Raw genomic sequence first — 24,570 nt, 5'->3', positions numbered from 1 at the left:
GAATATACATAGTATAAATGTCTAAGAATGTTTTGCGCACAAGAAACTCTAAATGTCCATCTTAAAAGAAAATCATATTAATAAAAAGAGAAACCAAAAAAAAAAAAATAACCCAGCGATATTTCGTTAAAAATGAATAGATTTTTATTTATTTAAAATGAGTTAAGAACATTTTGATTGTTATACGTGCTAGAATCGTCATCATCATAGTTTTTTGTTTGTTTGGAAAAGATACTTAAATTACGATTGAGACTAGGTAAAATATTCAAGATGATTTTTTAAAAAATTTTCTCGTCACGTGTACTATATATATATTTCTCTACTACAAGTATGAAAATATATATATATTTATGTATGTATATAAAGTAATAGATTGTATGTATTTTGTGCCCAGTAATTTGCTTTAGGTTATTTTTTTGGACTTAACCACCGCCACCGCCGCCAGATAATTCATCTTCATATTGCTTACGGAAACAATCACCCACAGGGAAGAAGTCCCAACTTCGTTGTTGATACATATTCCATACATATGTCTCCTGACCGGTATATTCAGTATCCGGTTTATTGATCAAATGCATCAGGAAGAACATGTAATTGGCCAGATTATGCTCTTTCTGGACATGCGTATCGAAACCATGCGGTACTATATCAAAGAAATCTTTACCCATACCACATATGAAACAATTCGATTCCATATTATCTTTGACCGATTCCAATTGATCACGCAGCTCACCGAAAGCGTCGATAATCAAACCCTGGATAATGGCCAACAGGATAATGATGACAAAGAAGAAGAAGGTAATATCGAAAATGATGCGATACACTTCATAGTCATCGCCATCGGGATCACCGATCTCATCACCAATACCTCCACCAGCTCGTACACCCTTGTACAAATGGAAGACAAAACAGGTCAACATGTCATGACATTTCTTATCAACCTCCTCATCCTCTTCCTGTATATAGAATTTACGGAAGAAATTAAAGGCCACCACGGTATAGATGTACACTATAATAGTCAGGAGCATCACCGTGAGAACCAATTGTTTGCCATTGTGTGTTACGGACTGCAAAATCGTACGCAATGTCTTGAATCCAACGGCCACATCAAGCAAATGGGCGGCAAAGAAGAAATTATTGAAATTACCCATTACAGAGAAACTGAAGTACCACAGCGAATAGAGGAAAGCATTATCCGTAAAGGTAACACCCGCCTTCCACAACTGATAGCGCCAATCCACGTTCATGATGTATCTAAATATGCCTGTCTCTTCGCTCTCCTGGGCGGCAAAGGCTGTTTTCTCCATGCCCAGTAGATTGGATATGGAATCAAAGTCATAGGTCTCACTGTACTTTTGTCGCACCTTCTTCTTGACAAACTTATCCCAATAGTTGACGGGGAAACTTTTGGCCGAAATGACTAGCTTATCCCAATGGGATTTAAAATCATCATCTTCCGGCTGTTCGGCAATGAAAAGACCATCGAATTCCAAGCGACGTGCAATTTCCTTTTCACGCTTGAAAATGGCCAATGGCACTTTGAGGTGATAGTAGGCAATCAGCATGGCCAACGAGACGAGAGAGTGTAACATAGCTGCCATACGGAGTACATGTTCCATGTAGAAAAAGTCCTCGTCGACGTGCACAAGTTCGGGTATATCATCGTCCATATCTTCGCCATCGCCAGATCCTCCATCGCCAGAGCCTAGACCACCGCCACCAGAACCGCCGCCTAGATCAACACCCGCTCCCGAACCAGAGCCCAAGATGAGTTCCTCCTCGGCGGAGCCTTCAGATTCTTCTGCAAATGAGGTTACCTTATAGAAGAGCAGCATGAAATTAATGCTAAAAGCCAAGACCAAGGCCACATATTTCAGATTGTAGAAATTTCTGGCCAAGAAGCTGACAGCGCGATGTGTGTACTGCGAGAAATCAATTTGATGAACAGCTGGAGTCTCCTGGGGGGCAGCAGAGGATTTCTTGGCCTCCGCTTCAATCGATGCCATAGCCGCTTCTTGTGCCTTCTGAGCCTCCTGACGCTCTTGGGCAGCCTTTTTGGCTGCTTCACCACCCAAAAGATCGACTATTGAAATGGGTTCCTGATGCGGTTCACCACCCTCGAGACCCTCAGCACCACCTGGAGCAGTACCATCTTCGGGACTAGATTCACCACCCTCTTCCATCGATGAATTTGCTGGAGATTCATGAACAACAACCTTATACATGCCATTTTCCTCTTTGTTGATATCCAAACCAAATGCCTGTACCGTCCCAGGTGGCTCCTCCAGCGGCAGGGGCGGTAAGGCTCTGCCAAATGTTTCCTCCTCCACCACTGGTTCTTCCTCCTGCTCGGGAGCAGGACCACGCATCAGATTCAAGAGTATGCCAAAGATATAGCGCACCACACAGAAGTGCGCATAGCCGGTGTAATAGAACATATAGAAGATTATCTTAAAGAAGCCAACAATCAGTTCGGGTATGGATTTGGTCTGCATCACGCCAATTTGGTGTTTGATATTCGAAGGACTGAGCATATGGACACCGAATTTCAGACCTTCCTTTACCGCCGTAATCGTTCGTCGTATCGGATCCCTGGCAGCCCTCTCCTCCTCCTCTTCACTCATGTAGGAACTGTAGGCCGTATCACGTTTAACATTACCGCCGCCATCATCGGAGGCCATCAGGCCAGAGGCATGAGTCATCTCAAAGATGGCATCCTCACAGAAATTGACAAAAGCTTCGAGTTTCTCCTTATCGCCACCCTCGGTGACAATTGAATAGAAGAAGGCACGTTTTGACTCACGAATCTGAGGTTTCTCCCATTGTTCAATATTCGAGTCCTTGATCTCAAAGTAGACACGCTCAATACGTTTCGAGCTACCCAGAATTTCAATGCGACCCAGGAAGGGTTCGAAATAGTTCAAAACGGAACCGGCCGTCTCCAAGAAACGTGCCAAACGCGGCTCATTGGGCATATGTTCGCTGAGATTGGTGAGCAGCACAGCCAAGTTGAAACCAATCTCCTTTGATGGTTCATGGAAACGTTCCACAAAGGCTCGATAGTCGATTTTGCCCTCGTGATTGCGTTCGCAACAAGCCAAAAGGAAATCCATTTCTTCCCTGTAAATAGAGAGATGGAGTTAAGGATTGATTTTCCCTTAAGATTTTCATATGAAACTCACGGTGTGTAGTTCTTGGATTGTTCCATTTTCTCACGAAAATCTTTAGGTGTAACCCAGCCTTCGTTTTTCATATCAATCTCATGGAAACTTGGTGATTCTATCAAATCAGCCAGCTTAAGGAACATGTCGAAATACTTGAGAATAAGCTCAACATTTGAGGCCGATTCGACTAGAGTGTCCACCATCTGTTTACCAATGGTTCCTGGAAAAGATAATTACATGTAAATACATTTCATATGCTCACTGAGATTCTTTAAGTCCATACCATTAACCACATTACCCTCCAACATGGAGAGCATCATGGTTATCATGTCCTTTTGCAAATTCAGCAGCTCCTTCAGCAAGTCCACCTGACTTGAATGTTTTGATAGTTTATCCTGCATGTGAGAGAAAAGGAATAGAAAACCTCCCACAGCATCCCATAACCTAGAGTGGGCCAAAGCCTGTTGATTGAGTGTACAAGGACCCTGAATGACCTCAGTGAGTGTATTGAAGACTTGACTGGCCACACCAATGGCCTTGAAGAAATTAGCCTTGCCGGCAGGATCAATGATCTCTTTGCTAGAATAATGCCAATAGAAGTCCATAATGGATTCCTGAAGACGCAGCAAATAATCCACAGTGCTGATGACCACATTGACCGTGGTGGTATTACCCGCCTGAGTACGCAAATAGTTTTGCCATTCTGGAAAAAGAAAGACAGATTTAGAAGAGGTTTGTCATGGGATTTCCATATGTATTACTTACCCAAATTATGGCCTTCACTGGTTAGTTGAATGAACCGGAACAGGGCACAAGTGAATTCGGCATCGTGCATATTCTTCTCGCCTGCTGCTCCCTCGGAGCCCACACCAAGACCTGCACCCGCACTCGGAATATACTCTTTTGTATGGTTTTTTCGGGGGGGTTTTTTACAACAATAGCGGGATACATACACAGGATCGGGTGGATGGGTCATGCGAGTTCAAATCAAATTTATTTTGTTTTTTTTTTTGGTTTTGGGAAGACAAATCAATAATTGAACTTAGAGAAAATGAAGAGGTTTGGCATGGCAGGGTAAAAGGAGGAGGAAAATGCCAACAATAAAAAAAAATTGGGCAGGAGAAAAGCTCAAAAAGCTACAGAGGATGGACTAGGATCTAATATGACTTACCCTCTGCTTTGGTGTTACGCTCAAAGGCATCCAAATCCAGGACACTGCACGAATTCATTAGCCCAGCAATTGAGGTAAAGAAACCTACATCCTTCTTTTCTTTCAGATGATTTAACATACCCATTTGGATGTCAATGTTACCGCCACGTAGAATGGCAATGCCGAGATTGAGTGTTGTCATTACCATCTCCGAAGGTATACCTTTGGAGGCGGAAATGTGCAACAGCACCATTTCGGCAACGCCGCGGTTCGAAAGACGAGCCTGATGGAATAATAGCTTTTGCTTCTCCATCTCTTGTTCCTACAAGGGGGGGATGGGAAGTAAAATTCAGTACATTAAAAATTGGAATTAATTAAGAAAACTCTTTTTATGAATTACCATTAGTCTGGATATGCGACACTTTTTATTTTATTTTGGTTAGTTAGCATTTTGGATTATATTTTGGGAAGTATTAAATTCAAATTGTTTAGTTTTGGTTAGAGTTCTGCCCACTTACATGGATACTGGTGCCTTCGCCCTCTTCGCCACCGCCACCCTCACCGCCCTCCTCATCACCGCCTTCCTCTTCCTCTTCGCCACAGGATTTGGCAGCTATCTGAGCATAGGACATATACAGCAAATCTTCTTGAAGTGCTCCACTGCGTTCGGTCATGGCACCGCGACAGAATGTTGTAACCAATTGGGTCAATGGATCAGGTTTGCCATCGGTCTCCTCTTCATCCTTTTTGGATTTCTCAGATTCTTCGAATGTTTGTGTTAGATCCTCAACCATGACCTCTTGACCCACATTCTCCTCTTGCAGCCATTGTTCATAGTAACTGCGAGCAAAGATATTGCAAGCCCGATGTCTGCATGGGATGGGGGGAGCATAACCACATATATAAGTTTCAAAGTCAAATTCATAAATTAAAGAGTATTAAAGAAAAATCACACACAACATTTTTAGGCAGCGTGCTTTTAGTTCTTTTCAGTTAGTTTTGAATTAATATTTAAATAAAAATAGCATCGGAATCAGCCGAATCAATGAAAATATCCTTGCAAATGTGGAGCGACTATAATTAATCCCGCGATACTATCCAGGACTTTGGAGTAAGTGAGTTTATAAACATCGAGGATTTGGTCTTATTGTTTTCTGCTCTTTCAGCTTTTTATTTTTAACTATTTAATTTCTAAAAAAAATATTCGAAATGTCAAAATTTTTTTTTTTATTTTTCCCATTTTTTTTATTGTATGCATACAGAAGAATCAAAGTTACTTTGGAATCATCTTATTATGGACCACTATTGTACTCAATAAGTGATCAAACCCCTGGACAGACCCCTTTAAATTTTTCATATCTTTTAATCTTGATTCACCTTAGATGAAGAAACATTAAATAGCCATACGACTGTTATTGACAAAAAATTCTACAAATTTGATGAAGTCATTAAAACATTATTATAATATTACAGTATAAAGTAAAATTTCGAAAAAATAGGCTAGTCACCCAGTAGTTTATAACAGGATACAATTATAAACCATCAACCTAATTATTTATTATTATCATTTTCTGCAAGTACTTGCAACTTTGGGGACTTAAGCCTGACAAGTGGGGATCCAAAAATGGATCTTCGTTGTTCAATTGCCTTTATGATTGGACAATTAAGACAACTGACGTAGACTAGACTTAGAATGAGAGTATTAAACTTATATCTTTCTTAAAACCAATAAACAAAGCCGGTATTCGAACAATTGGCACTCTAGGTGGGATTTTAAAATAAAATGTTTTGAAATGTTTTTAAAAAGAAAATCTATCCCAAGATCTGTTTTTTTTTTTTGGGGCTTTGTAACAAAATCTCCTCTAAATAATATCATGACAATAGATGATAGCTTTAAAATTAGAGTAAATATTAGCTTCTAAAACTATTCAAAATGTTTTTAGGCCAGGGTTGTAAAATTAACCCAAAAAAGTATAGGGGTATAGAGCTATTAAAGAACAGATTTGCTGTCCTTGTTTGATTCTTGAAAGAAACCTCTCTGCAAGGATATTTTTGATGAGTACAAAAAGTAGTTGAACAAATAAATAAAAACATTTGGCAATTTTAATTTTTTTTGTATTAAAAATATGAGTAATGTTGAATGTTAATGTTTGGCTACCACCTGCTCATGCGATATAGATGCTTGGCGCGTAAGCTTGATATAACTGCCTGGCGACGTGCCACCGAAATTTTGGAACTCCAACGTTTTGTTCTGTTCTTGCCGGCGGCTGCCTAAAATATTATTTTGGATTTTGTTTTTTTTTCGGTTTTGGTTTTTGGTTTTGGAGCAAGGCGAGGCGAGCAAGCGCAAGCAAGAGATCATCAAGAAAATATACAAAAAACAAAAAAGATATATGATATTTGTTTTAGAATTCGACTACGTTCGATACAGTAGTTTGTACAGGTGGCAAAAATGATGATTCGATATTAGTTATTAGAGACATATAAAACAGGATGATAGAAGATGAAGACATAAACAAAATAGATTAGATAAGTAAATAAATTAAAAGTAATATTTTTTGTGGTGTTAGGTCTTTCTTTCAAGTCAAACGATTGAAAATAATCTTGTTGTCTCGAAAGACAGAGAAAGTTAGTAATCTATTTCTGTTGGTAATAACCTGGGTAGAGAATGTAACGATGTTTGGCGGAAACATGCGATAACTGCACGTTTCCTTTGTATCGATACAACGCTCCTGTAGACATTTTTGCTCTGCTGTTGTGGATGGTCGATCTGTAAATGGGTTATCGATTTTTGGTTTTTTTTCAGATGGTCAGCATCGGCAAGAGAGATAGATATTGATGGAGTTTCAGAGAGTTATATAAATGGAGTATGCCGTTTGGTTTTTTTTTCAAGGATAGTTATAGAGTTTTTTCGTATTTGTTGCAGTTGTTGTTTGTTTGTAGTTGTTGGTAAGATGAGATGTTTTTTTTTTTTAAGAAAGGAAAAAGAAAAAAATCATTAAATATGTATGTATGTGAATAATAAAGTTAAAAAAAAACACTTGAATAGATGACATATAAAATCTTTAAATTGGGTCTTGATTACTTAAACTCACCATATGCAAGCCAAAGAGAACCTTTGCCATGGCCACAATACGATCCACAGTTTCCTGTGTCTTGTCTTTACCCTTTTCATTTGAATTGGCATTTGCCTTCTCCAGGGCCTGCTCATCCACTGGTTCTTCGGTTTTGCCAAGTTTCGAGTATAGATAATGCTGCCATGACATCTCATCGGAGGGATCAAGTTTATCGGGCAAAGTTAATTGCATACGTGCAAATTCAATGACATCGTATTCGGTCATTTTTTTCAAATAACGATCCTTGCAATGTTGAACCAATTCCTGTTCTCGGCCAGCAAATAGATTAAGTCCCACGGGCAGAAGACGTTTGAGGCAGGCAACCATAAGACTAGCCTGCACTTCCTTGTCCTTGTCACGTTTCTTGTCGCGATTCTTCTTCTTTTTCTTCACCTTGCCGCCCACGGCGGGAACTCCCTCAGAAATGGCCGAACGACGTGTGGCCGTGGGCATTATGAGAGCCATATTATCAATTTCATTGGCCGAAATAAAGTTTTGCTCCTCCTTGAGGAAGTATTGACTCTTGGACCAAATATTGAAAATTTCCGCCACATGATTGTACAGCTCTTCGGCCTCGGGAATATTGTCTTTAAGCCAATGATTACGCTGCAAATCTACGTATTTGATGAGCAAGGGATAGAACGAGTATATATCGCGTACTAAAAGATTCCAATCCTCTTGAAGCTGTGTTTCCACTTGAGAAGTATCATCGGTGGCCGATTTAATAAAGCCGCGCATACTGTCCTCCTTGTGTAGCATATTCTCAGTACGTTTCTTGACACGCTCTGCCAGTGGGAGGAATGGATCCTTAAGCAACTCCTCTGAGGTATTGATAATAATCTGCTGGGTATAGGCAGCAATGCGTGTCATCCAGGGTGCATTATCGTTGCCAATGTTCTTTTTGATCATTTTCAGGACATTCCTTAGCAAAGGATTCATGTGATCGGCTGTGACCATGGTCACATGATTACCACTAGTGGGACTAACATTATCCGGACCCTGGGACCACCAGAAAGGCAAGTAAGCGCACAGCAAAGGCAAAATAACATCAATAATATGCGGAGCATCATTATAGGTCTTATCTGACTCCACAAACTGATCCACTTCACTCAGAATGGTCTCCAAATTGGGCATACAGCTCTCCATTTTCACCATAATATCCTGAGCCTCCAGTGAATGATCAGCAATACGATTGAGCAGCGAGTACTGATTATGCTTATTGAGATGTGGCTCCAAATAGGCCACAGGGAAGCAAGAGCTATAGGCGCCCAGACAAGAACCCAAAGCTGGCCTATGACGTTCAATCTCTGTCTTCAAGTACTTGCGATCATGGGTAAGAGTGGCATCTGTGCCCAAATGATAGAGAGCAGCTAGAATTTTATATGAAGCCACTTGAATTTCATCCAACAGCAAATCACTGCCATAATCACAGGCAGCCAAATGATCAAACATTGCCGTAAGCACCGGTAGAACCACCTGATTGACATAGCCCAATGAAGTGGAAGTCTTCAGATGAGTGCCACGTAAATGACTATATTTGCCATCTTGTAAATTCAATATGGTATTACCCAGATCATCGGATGTCTGATTGAAGAATGTCAGCATAGAGGTGCGTATAAATTCTGGACAATTTTTGGTCAAAGTCTTGGCATCGATGCCCTTGACCAGCACTTGCAGACAACGCACTGTGATACGGACATCCGGACCAAAAGCACTCAAACGATTGCGCAACAAGGCGGCCAACTTACAGAATATCGATGCAACCATTTCCTTCTCCTTTAGTGAGGCTGCTCCGATGTTGTTAGTGGCCGTGGCAATGGCTATGAAATAATTACGATGCGTTGAGAAATATTTCTCCATCAGCGGCAGAACGACCTTCGAGAAGAATTTAATATCCCGCGAAGCAGTCTTAAATGATGTGCGACGACTGAATGTGGTCGAAGGTTTCAGCAATTTCATGTTAATAGTGGCACGATCAAGATATTGAATAAGTTTCTCCAACAGCGAATAAGAGAATCTCAGTTCAACGGCAGCTTGGGTAACGCCACCTTCACCCTCAACAACTCCACCCTTTGAGGGCCTAAGGAAAAAAAATGTAATTTTCAATTAATGAAATCAAAAATGAAATCAATTGTGTATTTACTTGTGCAACTTGTAACCCTGATATTGCATATATTTAAGGAACTCCTGTGAACGCTCACGATCCTTTTTCTTTTCCTTATCGGTCAGCAAGTCATAAGGCACCAATTGTGGATGTATCACACCACCGCAACCATTGAGTTCCTCGTTCTTTTTCTTGGCCCAAATATCATGGGAATTCTCTGCCAAACGTTCAGCCATATTTTGCATTTCCCTACTGAGGGTCAAATTGCTCATATCCACTGGATGGGGATTATAGTTGAAGGGACTGCCCTCGTTCTGAAAATCATGCTATGGTAGTTAAGCCCCGGAGAATAGCGTAGGATAAAAGGGCATAGGCGTAGATGGCGTAGGCGTAGGTAAATTCGTTCGGATTGGATGAGCCAATTGTTTTAGGAGAAGGTTTTCCAATTTCAATTTCGATAGGGCGGGCGGGCATTTGTGTGGTCAAGAGGAAAGCGTTAGAGAAAATGTTTTTCAAAGTATTGTTCAGGTTAGTAGTTCTTTTGGGGGTATACATACAATTTGAGGCTTGGATTGACGACGCGTCGAGCCACGATGATTGAGTGGTACATCCACTTCGGAATGCTCCACCGTCCAGCCAATGGCTAATAGACCCTTCAGGCATTCCCTTACTGGATCACGATAACGTTCCCTTTCCTAGCAATCATAGAAAAGTAAATTTAAGTAATTGGAAATTTCAATATAAAGAGTGTTGAGTCCTATTTGATGAAGTAAACCCAATGATGATTTGATTTGATTTGGTTGGCTTACGTACATATTCACTTAGCATATTGTAGGGCTTAAGGCGGGGATGTTTACGTTCCGCATCCGAACGAACTTCACCATACGTCCAGCTACCTTCCAAGCGGCGACTAGCCCAGGCATCGTGATAATGTTCGCTGAACTTTTGCACCAACGAATTCAGATCGTTGTCGAGATGCACATTGTTGGTATCGATAGGGTTGGGTACATATTGCGGTTGATCGGGTGCACCCATTTGACGGCCATAATAATCTTCATCCGTATTCTTAGACAAACTATAATCGGGTGGCAGGGCACAGCCAATGGCGATAAGGCATGGAAGGGCTTTACCGAACAGTTCCGGATCGTAGTCCATATTGCTGAGCGAGTCAAAAATGTTGGAGAACAGCAACATAGTCAGACGTTTCTCCTCATCAGAGGATGCCCCATAGGAGCCTTGGCCTTGAGTTGAGCCATAGTACTTGGCACAGCGATCGAAGTGCAGTGTGAGTAGCTAAACAAAAAAATGATAAACATTAATACTTGATTTGTCAGAGAGATTTTAATAGGGGACCTTACCCTGAGCGCCACTGTCGTATATTCAGATAGCTTGGACACATCCACAGTCAACTTGCGCAGCAGCTTCAGCAGCATGGCAGGTTGCATTTGGGAGGTCAGCGCCACTAGGAAATCGGATACGGCCTCGCGTTGACCCTTGGTTAGCATACGGTTCTTTGATAGTCTATAGACCGTGTGCAGTGTGGCATCCAGTAGACTGGCATAGTTTTCAGCCTCATTATAGAATTTTGAGTGCTTAATTAACAATGGCAAAATCGAATTGCCTATGTAACGATTCATGGCTAATGCCATGTCACTTTCACTGCCATCACTCTTGTCCAATATGGTTGCCGTGCGCAGATCGGGCAGAAAGGCGTCTTCCAGTAGGCGATAGAAGAGATCCTGCTGCTCGATGCCATACACACGTTCCAGGAATAATACAATACTCTGCTTATTATTTGGCAGTAGGCCCGAGGGCATATCCGATTTCGGTTTCTCCTCGCCGGGTGCGGTTTGATTTAGGGTGAATTTCAAACTGAGCACACCCTGCAGATCCTCCAGTGGCACCAGAGATCTCAAAATAGCTCTAGCTCTCAGTGACTCGTTTTTGCCCTGCTCAATGACGGAGGCATCGGGGGCACAACGGCCCAGTAGATCAACGAGTGTACAATAGAAATTCAAAATGGCGGCGCCAGTATCAATATAATCCTCATCCTCTTCGCTTTCGGGCAGGGGATGAGTAAAATTAAGACCTGCAATAGTACCTTCGGCCTCATCCTGCATTTTACAACGATCGGATATACGCTCCGACATGCGATTCGCTTCGACAATGGCGCGGAAGAGACCTTCTCCTTCTCCTCTTAGAGCCGGCCCCAAGCATTCTGGACGACGGATAAGAAGACGAATGACAAGGTTGGCATTCTCCTCGACACTCTCGCCGTTCACCCAAACGCAATAGCGTAAAAAGTCCAGATATCTTTCACCCTCTACAGGATCCCAGCCAAGATCGGGATAACCTTTCTCAACAAGCTCCGAATTGCTTTGTAGACCGCAACGTGACAAATAAACAGCAATTTTCTCTAGATAATGTTCCCTCAGTGCCAGAGCTAGTTCTGTGTTCTCCATTAAGCTCGAATAGGCCACATCCAGTGGAGTGGAGCCGCGCAAACTTGGTCGAGCCAGCAGGATATTGGCATTGTCAAGTAGAAAATCAAAGTGATCAAACATAGCCTTCTGATTCTGTCGTCCTGTGCGACAGAAGTAGCAAAGGAAGCGGCAACAGGCCACAACCATTTCGTGGGAGGTATCTTTCTCTTTGGAAGGTGCACCACCTTCTCCACCTAGAGCTCCTTCTGCCTGGGTGGCTGGGGCATCGCTTTGGGCTTGAGCCCGACGTCCCAATGTATTCATCATGACAGCCATGACGTTCTCGTGCACACGCAGTATACGTATCAAATCGGGATGTTGGAAGAATGTGGCATTATTCACTAGTTTCCAGAGACGCTTACGCATCAGTTCTTCCTCTTCCTGGCTCATTTGGACGGGCAGCAAAGCACGTATTTGACTCAAACCCACCCACATTTCGGCCACATCGTCGCGTGCACGATTATTGATCACATAGGTCTTCTCCAGGGCCCGCACTAGCTCACCAACTGTATCGTATTGACGCAAGAGCAAACTAAACATTTCACGCACCAATTTGGGATTCTCAATCTGTGATTCTTCGGCCCAACTGACAATGGTTTTAATCAACACCTTGCGGAATACTTCTTCGGGTGTCTTTTTCTCAGGCTCCTCCACCTCTTTGGGTCCCTCCTCCAACTCCTTGACCGTGTTAATGAAATTATAGATTTTTGTAATGGGTCCCGTTTTAATTTCTTCGATCGCAGTGCTTTCGGTACCATCCGGCTCTTGCAGAGCATTCAACGAAACCTTTTGCATTAGACTATCATGGAAATCGCCCAAACGACTACGCAACTCAAGGCCACATGTACAATTGTCCTGATCGTCTGCCTCTAAATTTTTGAAGCATAGAATTTGATTCATTTGCTCTCTGGGCGGACAGCGGAACTCCTTTGTCTTTTTGGCTGCCACAGCACTAGGCAAATCGGATTGTTTGATCTCGATATAACGTCGCAACTGATCGGTTTGCAGATCACCTACAAAATCATGAGAAAAGGCAATTATACTTTCAACGCGATGACGCAATTGAGTGTCATAGAGATGATGCAACAGATAGCACATTTGAAGCTTTGCTCCCTCGGCCATTTTCATGGTAAGCAATCCCTTGGTATGTTCATCTTTGCCCTCTAAAATTAAGAAAAAGATAACATAATGACATTTACTTTAAGAGAGGCTGATTAGGCAAACCTTTTTCAAAAGTGGCATCCCATGTCTCTGGATCAACCATGACCAAAAGTTTTTGTACGTCTTCATCAGTGAGTACTCCAACCAAGAGCAAACGATCCGTTAGCTTAATGAGGGGTCTAGAGATAAGAGAATTTAGATTAATTAATAATGTGAAATGATCCTAAATCGATCACATCTACTTACAAGAATAGGTTCTCATTTGTCCAACCGATTGGATCACGATTGTGTACTTGATTGATTTCCACAGCATCTTTTAAAGCTTCCATCACAAATTCCCTGACTACTTCTAAGGGGAATTTCGGGGAGTACAACTGATCGATGTTGGGTATTGGTTCACTGGAAACACTTGGCATACTAGATGTGGCAATCACAGGGGGTCTGATCGGGTAGTTGTTGTTGTTGTTGGTGGTGCAGGTGCAAGTGCAGGTTCAGGTATTGTGTTGGTTGATTCAGGTGGATCAGTGCAGATGCAGTACGTGCAAGGAGTGAAAGAGTATTTGAACAGATATAATGAGCAATGAACAATTATCGATCGACACCACACAGACACACAGCTTTGCGGCCAAAAAAATGAGTTTGAAAGAGAGATCTGATTGAAAGAATAGTCGGCATTGTTTTTGCTTGGGATAGGATACGACTGTAACTAATCTAAAAAACTAATTGTATGGCAATAACTCACGTGATTTCCGTCATGCGTAGCTGAGGACGTACTGACTCAGTGACCAAAGAACGCAAAGAATGCTTCATCTCATCATCGCTATATAGCTCTTTAAGTTCCACTCCCAATGGTGTGATATACTCATTCTTGCAAACCTCCATTGTAGTGGCATGAGACTCCAAATGCAAGGCTATGAGCAAGTCATAGAAACCCTGTCGTAGCGGACCACTCATATATTCTGAACGTATGGCATAGAGCAATTGTTTCTGATCCACATGCTGGCACAAGGCATGAGCTGCCCTATAATTGGACTGATAACACAAGGCGGCATACAAGGTCAACGTGTGGGCATGGAAAGAGAGTAGCTTATCCATTTCAATCAGCTCTAGGATATCAATGCAGCGATCTTCTTCGGGTATGTGCAGGGCTAACATGGATACAGGATCCTCACATAGCATAGACCAACCGCGAATGTCCGAAAGTTTGAGAGCGTGCACTTGGAGTGCGGAATTCGGAACACGTGCCCATTGATGCGGACGCAAACATTGAACCTTCAGACGTGGTGGTGATTGAGGATTAATATGCTTATCACTTGTTGGAAGAACAGCTGCCGACAGCGGTAGAGTTGTTGGAGTGCGTCCCAGTTCGATTTGTAGGATTTCCTTGCTAGTGGCTTCCACAAAAATGGCTGGGAACAATTTGGTATCCGGTTCCATCATCCAGCGATGTGAAGTATCCTTACCCTCGCAGGTGAAACGAATGATACCAGTGGCCGTATCCACAAAGCAACCCACAAACATGCCCTGTGAGGCACCTTTGCCCGAGGCATCTTGAGTTACCTCGTTGAAGAGCTCATCGGCACGAACAACATAACAACTTTGACGATCGATACGCTCAATGGGCACCTCATAGTCATCCTCAATGTAGACAGAGCCACGTCTCACCTTATTCTTGTTGAAATCGCGACTATGCAAATGATATTGGGTGGTAACCCAACCCACATAAACATGAGTGGGATCTTGACCGGGAAAGATGCGTACACCATAAAAGTATTCATTGATCATTTTCAGACACTCAGCATCGAACATCTCATTGCCCGATGATTCCACCGGTGGTTGTCCTAGATTTGAAGAGCTCAACTGCTTAGGACCCTGGGCCACTGGACTGGGTGGGATATCGGCCTGGAAAATAAATATTAGAGTAATCAAATCGGGAGAGAACTTTTATATCTCTCACTTACATTATTCAACCTTAGAGTTGGTGTTCTTGTGGTCATCTGTTGATTAACCACATTTCTGCCATGGGCCACTGTATTCCGGCGCTCCAATGATGTGTCCAAATTTCGTCCACCCATTTTTTCGCGACTCTGATCGCGTGATTTTTTGGAGAAGAATTTGAATGGACTACGTCCACGTTTCTTCTTATCATCTAGCTCCTCTCCCATGCCATTCATGTCGAGAACTGATGTAGATCGCTGCATTTCATCCAAGGCTGCTGTCATATCCGATTCGAAGGTAATGTTACGTGTTAGAGAACCCTTCCTCGGCGGTCTCGATGGACTAGTGCGCATCATATGCTCAGCTTCCGCTTCGGTGTGATCATCGAAATTGCGAGTTAGACCCTTAATATCATTCATATTGAAGCCTCCCTTCAGCATGTGATCCATGTGGGCAGCATTTTGGGTCTGTGCCGCTTGGGCCGCTGCTGCCTCAGCTTCACGCATCAAACGATATTGACGTATCTTGATTTCCTCCCAACGTCTGGCCTTGTCCTGTTCGCTTATAAACTCACTCATACAGGTCACAGGCAATGATAGACGCAAAAACTCCCAATTGGCCTTCTCCATGGTCTCGAAAGTGTTGTGTGAGATTTTTAAATGCGGTGGAGTATCTGCGCCGCCAGGAATGCGTGTGACATCAATGCGACAATCGGGCATCTCTTCGGTATTCTCGAATATAGGTTGATCCTTGGTATACCAATGGGTCACAGGACGACGCATGTTGCTAAAGTAATAGGAAATTTGTTAAAGCATAAGATATTAACTTTTCTCATCGTTTACTTACACACAGAAGGGTTCGTAACCCTCTTGTAGACCACAAGTGGTAAAGAATTTCAAAGAGTCCACATCCTGTCCATAAATAACTCGTGCCTTTTGACCCACGCCCAGGGTACAGGCGGGCACAAAGCCAACTCCCTCTGCTGTGACCTCGGCAAAGGTTGTCTCACCGCCCAGAGCATCCATTAGAAGTTCTCCATTAAGCGAGAAGCCTATTTTAATTAATTTGCGAATTAGAAATCATATTTATACTATCTTAAGACTAATTCTAGTACTAACGAAGCAGTTTGTTTTTAGTTTTTTTCTCTAGGAAAAATTCGTGCGCATTGTTTTTTAATTTGTATTAATTGTGGCCTGTTAATTAGAATTTTTAGTAGGTATATAAAAACAAAGCAAGCCAATTTTTGTTTGTTTTTTTTTTTTTGTTGTTGGCTAATTAGTTGGTTAGTCTCATGCTAAATATTTGGTTTAAAAATTAACAGGCAGTATTAATAATAGAATTAAGTAAAAAGCTTATTTAGTTTTTTTTGGTTGATTAGATGAGCTGATGTGTCACCTTCTACTCAGCTAAGTCCATCGATTAGAGATTAGAGGCGTTTTGTGTTCAAAGTAATATAATACATATATTATGACTTGTAGTATTTTATTTTGGACGTTAGAGCAAAAGGATTTTTCTGGATATTCACTAAAAAGCAAGACTGACTGGTAATGATAATGCAAATCGCGTTACTAATGAGTCAAATTGAGTTCACCCTTCACCCCCCAAAAGCGGGTCTAACGAGAGAATTATATGTAGTTGGTTTTTTTGCCAGGATTCTAAATGGTTGATAGGTTCATTCCATTCGATTTCATTTTCGTTGTCATTTCGTTACGGTTTTTGGTACACATTTAGTAGATATCAAAAGCACGATGGTAATACAATTCATTGTTCTCAGGAGGAAAACGGGAAAATGGGGGGTTAACACCAAGTTTTATAAAGTTTTATGTGCATTATTTGAAATTTCTTACTAATTGTATGATCGGCTAGATCTAAAAATACGCCAACTATATCCCCGGGTCCACATTGTTTACCAAACGATTCACTGTTGCCACCATATACTTTCTCTTCCTACAAAATTGATGTAGTTTTGCCTATTAAACAATTATGCTCTTGTCGTTGTGTGTGTGTGGGTGTGTGTATGTGTGATATTATATACGAATTAATGATCAATTATGAGAAATATATATATATATAAAGAGAGAGAGAGTGTGTCGCTAAATTAAATCGAATTAAGTTGAAGAGAGTTAAACAAAATGCGTTCGATTAAAAAAACTAAAGTAGATAAATTGAAAATCAAATCAGTTAAAATTAAAATAAATTATAATTAAAAAAATAACAACGTTGTGATGTGTTTTGTTTTTTTTTTTTTTTTTGGCAGAGCCTCTAGAGTCCTTACTGATGGTTTGCTCCTTGACATCGATGAAACAACCAATAACGTCACCAGCCTCATAACGCACCCCAAAGTGCTCAATGGATCCGGCGTGCATTTTAGTTACCTATAATTCATGTGTTTTTGTTTTTTGTTTGGTTTTGGTTTTTCAATTGGATCACGAAACTATATACTAAGAGGGGAAGAAATACTCGCGCCCGTTTCTATATACGTTGACACATTTTTATGCTGCAATGGAGCCCGCGAAACCGCGATGGATTTTCCTATATTTAGACGGCGTCGAAATACTTACATTATGTCCATCAAATGCCCAACTGGTGTCCTCACTGCCCAACATGGCACCCGGATAGCAGTCAGCACGTGCCCAACCCACACGCATGGGTCCGGCGGTCAAGACTTCAAATTCGAAATACCATTTGCCCGAGGTTACGGCGTAATTGCGCTCCACACGATAAGTACGGAAGGCGGCAAATTTCAAACGTTGCGCTTCGGCAAGTAGGGCTTCTGTGCCTTCACCGGTTGGTGGATCCAAAACATAACCATAGACCAATAGAGTGCGTACTGTTTCAGAGGCAGTGTCACGATTGGCCTTCTTGATGGCTTCATCTACCTTGCCGTAAGGTACTAAATGCGGACTACGATGATTGTCGGAGTCTTCGTTGAGACCATATGTCCAGCCCTGTTGAATGCGTTCACGTGCCCACAAATTGTGGGTGTTCTCGGCCAGTTGATCGACCAGTTCTTCGAGTTTTGGTGTTAGAGTCACAGCACTAAGATCAAGTGGTGCGGGTTTATAGCCATTGCCCTGCATAAAGATCTCATTTGGCAGGCGTACAGGTCGTATACGTGCTGGCGGTTTATCCATGGTTATATAGTAACCCAACGAAATGATTGTCCTAAGAATTGAAGGGAATTAAATTAACATAAAACTCATTTGGAGGCATGTTAAGCTCTCTTACTTTAATGTCTGAACAGCTAGTTGATTGTCATATCGCTTCTCGGCAGCTGGCAACTTCTCAAATTGGGTTAGACATGGATGAATGCGATGATAGTCATCACGATGTTCGCCCCAGGACCAACCAGCTTCAATTTTATTCAAAGCCCACATTTCGTGTATATTCTCTGCCAGTTTCTCCTTTATCTGATCCACCGAACTGGGCAGTGTAACGCCCGTGGTATCTACAGGCTTGGGCACAAAGGCCGTATCATCTTCAATTAGCCATGGACCGGCTAAAACATTCTTATTAAGATTGCCAAAATAAAAGCAAGGATCCAAACTCAATATCTGATGTGGCATGAGGCACTGTACGAGAGCAGAAAATCCCATGGGTGGAGCATACTTCAGACGACCATGATCACCGCCAAATAAGAAGCGGCAACTAAGTTTCGATGAGCAACTCATCACTGGGAAGAACATGCCATCCAAATTAAAGTCACGGAAGCAACCACGCACTTTGATGCCGTTGAAAGTGAACGTGATGACGGGGACAGCCAAATCGATGGCCACACCAATAACATCGCCCTTTCGTATGTATGGCTCCTCAACCAGGGCATCGACAACAAGAGTTTTGCGTCCTCCTGTCCACAGATAGGCGCCATCAAAACCAAATGAATAGAGATCATCGCCAACGCCGTTGCCACCCCATTTTTTGCCACCACCAGGATATGGCACATAGCCGGATGTATTGGCCCAACCAATTCTCAAATGTGGCATCATGTGAGTTGTTTGCTCAATGTGATCCATGGTCACCTCAAAATACCATTTCTGATACATGGACGAACCATCCACACGACCCACAAATATATTTGGTCGTATACTGGCCACATGATCCACAAGAAGTGTCTGGAGTAGAAGATTCTTTCCCGGCAACAAAAAGTCACAGATATTATTTTGCGACGAACGCACAGCGACTCCATTACCGACACACAGAGAGCAAAGTACATCCAAAACTTTGGGATCTCTTCCATGTTTCTCCAATAGAGAAATAATGACCTTAATATGCTCATCTCTCATCATATTAAGAGCTTCAGGTGAGTCAATAAGTACACAATGAAGTACATCCAACATGCCGGAACCCTCACTGGAAGCCTGAGAGCCAAGACGTGAAAAAAGCCAATTCAAGCGATTGCTATTGGCAAACTGGGCACAATTCGTGTGATTTCCCTTGATAATGGCGGCGAGTAGTTGATACAAATATGTGGAAATGAGATCCCAACTCTGGCCAGTCTCGTCGCCAGCCAGAAAACTGGCCAAAAATCCCTGTGAAGTGATTATATTGATCTTGTCAATGGCCTCTAAAATGAGATTAAGAACGCCCTCCTCCTGGAAGAGATCCTGACGATTGCGCAGGGCACGAAAACGATTCTGTTTCTCCTCATGTTCTAATGAAAAACAGATTGTCAGTTAAAGAGAGAGGATCGTCTAAAGTTTTCACTAGACCTACCCATATCATCTTCTGGTTGAGAGAAATAGTTTATCAAATCCTCTAGACACATGACCATTTCGTTTAGATTGACTTTCTGAAAGAAAATCGAATGCCGGCGATTGGATTGCAGTGTTTCCAATGCACTAAACCAGAAGAGAGAAAATAAGTAGAGTACAATTATTTGATTTACTTATTTGACTTACGTTATAAATTGTGTAAAAAGGCTGCTGCATTTGCGAATGACTCGAGCTGTCTTTGATTCCTCCTCCTGAGAGCGTGAAAAGTCCAAACAATCATCCATTTTACCCTCCTCATGGAGAATGGCCTGCTTCTCTTCGACTTTACCCACACCCTTCTTTTTCGTTTCATAGCTCTTATAACTGAGCCACAGACTCGTTTCGCAGTGCTGTACTATGACAGTGGTATCACCATATTTAATAATCGGTGAACCAATGACCTCCAAATCCTTATCCTCAAGCACTTTCTTTTCGTCATCCTTTTCCTGCCTTAGGCAGAAAGTCGTTGTGGCTATGGAAGCCTCCTCTTTTTTTACCAAAATCAATTCGTTGCTATCGTTGACACCCAAATAGCGTCCCGTGGTTATGTGACGAATGCGCATAGGATGATACCAATTGATGAAGCCACCAGTCCATTTAGTACGTGCCAATTCCAGACGCCACAAAGAGCGAGCCTGGGCCATAACCACGCCGCCTTCATAGACAACAATGCTGCAAGGGTGTGGGGAGGACTTTAGTTTGAAGGTTTCTTAGTCTTGGCTAAAAACTTACTTTTGACCCGCTTCTCTGCCCCAAGTACTCGGTATGGTGAGACATTCGTCGCCGCCGTGAAAGAAACGCAAAACATCACCGCCAAAAACATAACCCACATACTTCATTCTCGATATACCCGTGCCGTAGGGTTGCACTGACCAATGGGTGACATGGAAACTGGCATTGACAATCGATTGCTCATTCTCTTTGGTGGTATGCAGATAACGTTCTGTGGCCACCGAAACCAAAATCAAATCATCACCGACACGAACTTTTTCACCTTCTGAACGCTGTTTGCTTGCCGGATGGACAGTCCACCAGCAGGCTTCACCCTGGCTATGCTCCTGTAGACCCACATCGAAGGATAGCTTATCATTTGACGATGAGGTCGAAAGGCAAGCCAAGTACTAAGACAGCAAGAAGGAATAATAGTTGGTTAACTTTTTCGCAAAGTATCTATTAGGTGGGTTTTTTAAAGACTTACCATATCACTATTGTGATGTCTTAATAAAATGGCATTGCCATATAGCAATGTCCTGTGACCGGAGCCAGTGCCTTTACCCTAAAGTTGTTGTTTTGGGTTAAAGCGTTAAATAATATGTTAATACTGTCCAGAAAATAAAATAAACAGGTGGGTTGGGCGTTGGGGTGTGTGGGGTAGGATTTGCTCTACTATGTACATACATACTCGTGTATAGTCTAATCTACTAAGGCAAACAGTGTTCTTTGTGTAGTAAAATGTGTTAGAATATGCATGTATGTGTAGGGTTTAGGTTTAGGTGTAGGCAAAAGCGGATCAAAGGATATGAAATGAAGAAAATTTGCCCCCGAAAATATGCAATAAATAGGCAAAGAATTAATTTTTAGAAAACTAAGGTTTTGTAGCTGGAATTATATTTTTGGCTACTGAACATCTTAAGCATTCCAAAACTTCTGATTGTCCATCGCCTACTTTAGGGGGAATTTTTTACCCATTTCTTAACCCTTAGTCCGCCACTGGTTGTAGGTGGATGTAAATATATTTACATATATTTGTTTTATAGATTAAAATAGAAACATAGGCTGCAACCCATTAGGTATAATTTCTAGTGAAAGAAAAGTTGCGCAGAGATTATCAGAGAACAAGGCTTTTTAGCTAGCATATTAGAAACTACTTTTGCATACCCATTTTTGGGTATCAGAGCATTACAGAAAGACAAATAATTAGATAGATAGAGAGAAAGAAAGAGAGATAGATAGACAAAAACAGTGTAAAATAGAGACAAAAAAAAAAATAAGCTCGCGTTTATAGAAAGAAGAAACGTTCCATAATACTTACAACTTGGCTATCCTGTTGTGTGTAAATTTTTTTTTGGTATTTTGGTTTTTAGGGATAAAATTTTGAAAAAAAATAACCGAAAGTTTTAAGTTATAAGTGGTGTAGAACAGAGAGAGAGAGAATAAACAAAAATATATATAAAGAAGAGTAGGTGACAACATGCATATGGATGGAGAACATTTGGAAATTTTGGACACAATATAAAATATATCTATAGTTAAATCTAACTTAATGAGCAGATCTAAAAATTAGGAATTATAAATTTACTTACAGTCTCCGAACCGGCAGCTGTGACCAATTCCTGTAGAGCACGCACGGATAGAGCTTGCTCGATAACAAATACACATTGCGATAGATCGGGGGGCACATTCTTATCGGCAATATTTTCAAGGAAACAATGCCGATTACCAAATCCCTCGGCGGCCAGACAGACACGTTCACCCGTTGCCGTACAGGAGAGCGTGACCATGTCTTCCTGTGGGCGATAGTAAGTTCATACGTTTAGATATATGTAAAGGAGATCAATTAGTTAATTCGCTGACAGTCTAAACTGTGTGGGTGTGTGTGTGTGTTGCAAGTTAAATGAGTCTTTGAGGCCTCACAAACACACAAACACACACACACGCACATACTGACACTCATGTACAAACCTTAACTGTGGACCGGAATAGTAGGCATCAACCCAAAACGTTGCACACGCAAAATGAGGGAATTGTTACATGGCACACTAAATGCACAAATGAATGGACAAAGGAGGAGAATGAGGAGGAGTAGCAGCAGGATATGAAAGGAGGAGAATTCCTGCTGGTGTAAGTGTATGTGTGTGTGTCTCTGTGTGTGTATAGTCGAAGTTAAATGAACGGTAATGGATTTCGAATCGAACAATTTGCATAATTTAAATGAGAGTCCTGACACAGCAGCAGCAGCAGCAGCAAAGGAGAAACAGTGGCATTGTCTACTTGCTTCTGGCTCCTGGTCAGGGGGAAAACTATTTAAAAATTTAAATTCCACCGCAATCACTTGGCACTTTGTTTGACTTTTGTGCAATCTTGCAATTTGTTAGCTGTTAGTTGACTAAAAATTTATTTAAATAGACGTAATTTGAAGGAAAACAAGAGGATGTCACTCCCCAGGCGAAGCTGTCTTTTGTTAAAGAAGGATGTGTGCATTCCCCAAGGATGCGGAAACCGACACGCACACACAGAGAGTGAGAAAAAAGGTAGAGAGGGGGCAATGAACCCTCGCAATATTTATTGAATTTTAGCTGCGGTCACACAATCGGGCCTAAGGCCGGGTAACGGTAACCGAGAGTCAGATACAGAGCCGGATATATGTATGTATGTAGGTATGTACATATACATGGACAGACAAGAGGATGCGGACATAGGTCCTTAGGTGCCTGGAAGCTAAAACTTTTGGCTCGAACATATTTATTTATTGCGGCAAGGTGTCGATGCTACTGACCTCGCTGCTTCAGCTGTTGCCCCCAGGGGGAACACTATTTACTTACAGGCCCATAATGGCTGTCATTTCGTCGAGCCAGCTGTGGGCGCTTGATATATATGGGAAAGCATTTGTCAGCTGGCCGATGTGTTCATTCCAAAACCAAAAAACGACGCACAATTCCCCCAGATGATGCCAGGTCTCTCGGTCGCGCATGTAAAGCAACCAGAAAAGGCACAAACTGTGATTGAAATTGTGACACGACTTTTGCTATTTATTGTTGGCCATAAACAAAAGTTAGGGGACGCCTATAAATATGCAATACATCCTTTAATGGACTCCCAACTCCTGAAACAGGAGAATCTTCGGCATACATACATATGTACATATATCCCTGGATGGATATTTTATGACACCAATTGTTAGAAATCCCCAGCAATGTATTTTATTGAGTGGACGTAATTGATTTTAGATGATATCAAGAAGAGTAGGCATGACAATCGTACGGTGTCATGGTCACGGTCATGTTGTAGGTGTATATACATATATATTTTCAACGTGTTTTGTTTGTTCTTGTTGTACTCACCGTTCTCAGGAATGAAACATCATCCTGCTCGGAGCCACCTTCCGCCTCAGCCATTTTGTTTGTGAACGCAACGACTGCAGCGTCCTTTGTGAAAATTTAATTCAGTTTTGCCCCGTGTGGTATTTCAATTGCTGGGATTTCCCTTTTTTATACTCTCGAATTTCCTTCAAGTAAGAACACAAAAATTCAATTGTTTACTTTCATTTTTTTTGTCTCTTTTATTTTGTATGGGTTATATTTAAGCACGTAGAATTAGGAGAAGGATTACCCATATATAGCATACATATATATCTGGTCTAAGATGGAATTCCATATGGGAATGTTGTCATGTTGCCTATATAAAAATCTAAATCTGAATAGATCGTAATCTTGATCGGAAAGTTTTATCTTTTCTCTTAATTAATTTATCTTATTCTATAATATTTGCTACTTTTAAGCAAGTCAAAATCGGTTACAGATTTCACAGATTGTGTATTGTTATTAAAAATTTGGCTTATGTCATCATGTGTCGATAATCCAATTATTTGAAATATTGTTATGCATTGAAAATAATTGATTATATACTTGAATCTAGTTTTTTAAGCTAAGAAGAGGTATCAGATTCAAAGAAAATTTGAAAATATATATGGAATTGTTATTGGT

General features: G+C 41.5%; 1 protein-coding gene across 14 annotated transcripts; it reads right to left on the bottom strand.

Moving 5' to 3' along the window:
* Window positions 1-355: 355 nt before the first annotated feature.
* On the bottom strand, window positions 356-24,069 carry LOC6638476 (ryanodine receptor). 14 transcript variants are annotated; one of them, XM_023178026.2, is made up of 27 exons: window positions 23,929-24,069; window positions 22,171-22,374; window positions 21,900-21,911; window positions 21,066-21,143; window positions 20,600-20,988; window positions 20,015-20,539; window positions 19,830-19,954; window positions 18,345-19,767; window positions 17,678-18,281; window positions 17,392-17,491; window positions 15,963-16,167; window positions 15,140-15,902; window positions 13,921-15,080; window positions 13,425-13,619; window positions 13,242-13,357; window positions 10,893-13,180; window positions 10,348-10,827; window positions 10,092-10,229; window positions 9,574-9,860; window positions 7,410-9,510; window positions 6,476-6,585; window positions 4,833-5,184; window positions 4,336-4,636; window positions 3,930-4,040; window positions 3,448-3,867; window positions 3,183-3,384; window positions 356-3,120 (listed from the first exon to the last, which is right to left on the bottom strand). In XM_023178026.2, the coding sequence occupies exons 1-27, from the start codon at window positions 23,980-23,982 to the stop codon at window positions 423-425; spliced, it is 15,441 nt and encodes a 5,146-aa protein (XP_023033794.1). In that variant the 5' UTR covers window positions 23,983-24,069; the 3' UTR covers window positions 356-422. The 14 variants fall into 14 exon arrangements, with proteins under 14 accessions (XP_023033794.1, XP_023033810.1, XP_023033824.1 ...); XM_023178042.2 differs by lacking the exons at window positions 6,476-6,585; window positions 17,392-17,491 and adding exons at window positions 6,972-7,084; window positions 16,964-17,063 and having other exon boundaries at window positions 13,425-13,577; XM_023178056.2 differs by lacking the exons at window positions 6,476-6,585; window positions 17,392-17,491 and adding exons at window positions 6,972-7,084; window positions 16,964-17,063 and having other exon boundaries at window positions 9,574-9,848; window positions 13,425-13,577.
* Window positions 24,070-24,570: the final 501 nt, after the last annotated feature.

The sequence above is a fragment of the Drosophila willistoni genome, assembly GCF_018902025.1.
Source record: "Drosophila willistoni isolate 14030-0811.24 chromosome 2L unlocalized genomic scaffold, UCI_dwil_1.1 Seg139, whole genome shotgun sequence".
In the NCBI taxonomy this organism is placed as follows: Eukaryota; Metazoa; Arthropoda; class Insecta; order Diptera; family Drosophilidae; genus Drosophila; species Drosophila willistoni.
This window is presented reverse-complemented; position numbering and strand designations above follow the sequence as displayed.

Bases quoted from the DNA above. Each gene is read 5' to 3' on its own strand.
- LOC6638476 (XM_023178024.2), bottom strand. From the start codon at position 23,982: ATGGCTGAGGCGGAAGGTGGCTCCGAGCAGGATGATGTTTCATTCCTG. The intron at 13,181-13,241 runs GTTTGCCTAATC...TCTTAATTTTAG, and splicing joins GGATGCCACTTTTGAAAAAG to AGGGCAAAGATGAACATACC. The intron at 5,185-6,971 runs GTTATTACCAAC...CATCCCATGCAG, and splicing joins TCGTTACATTCTCTACCCAG to ACATCGGGCTTGCAATATCT.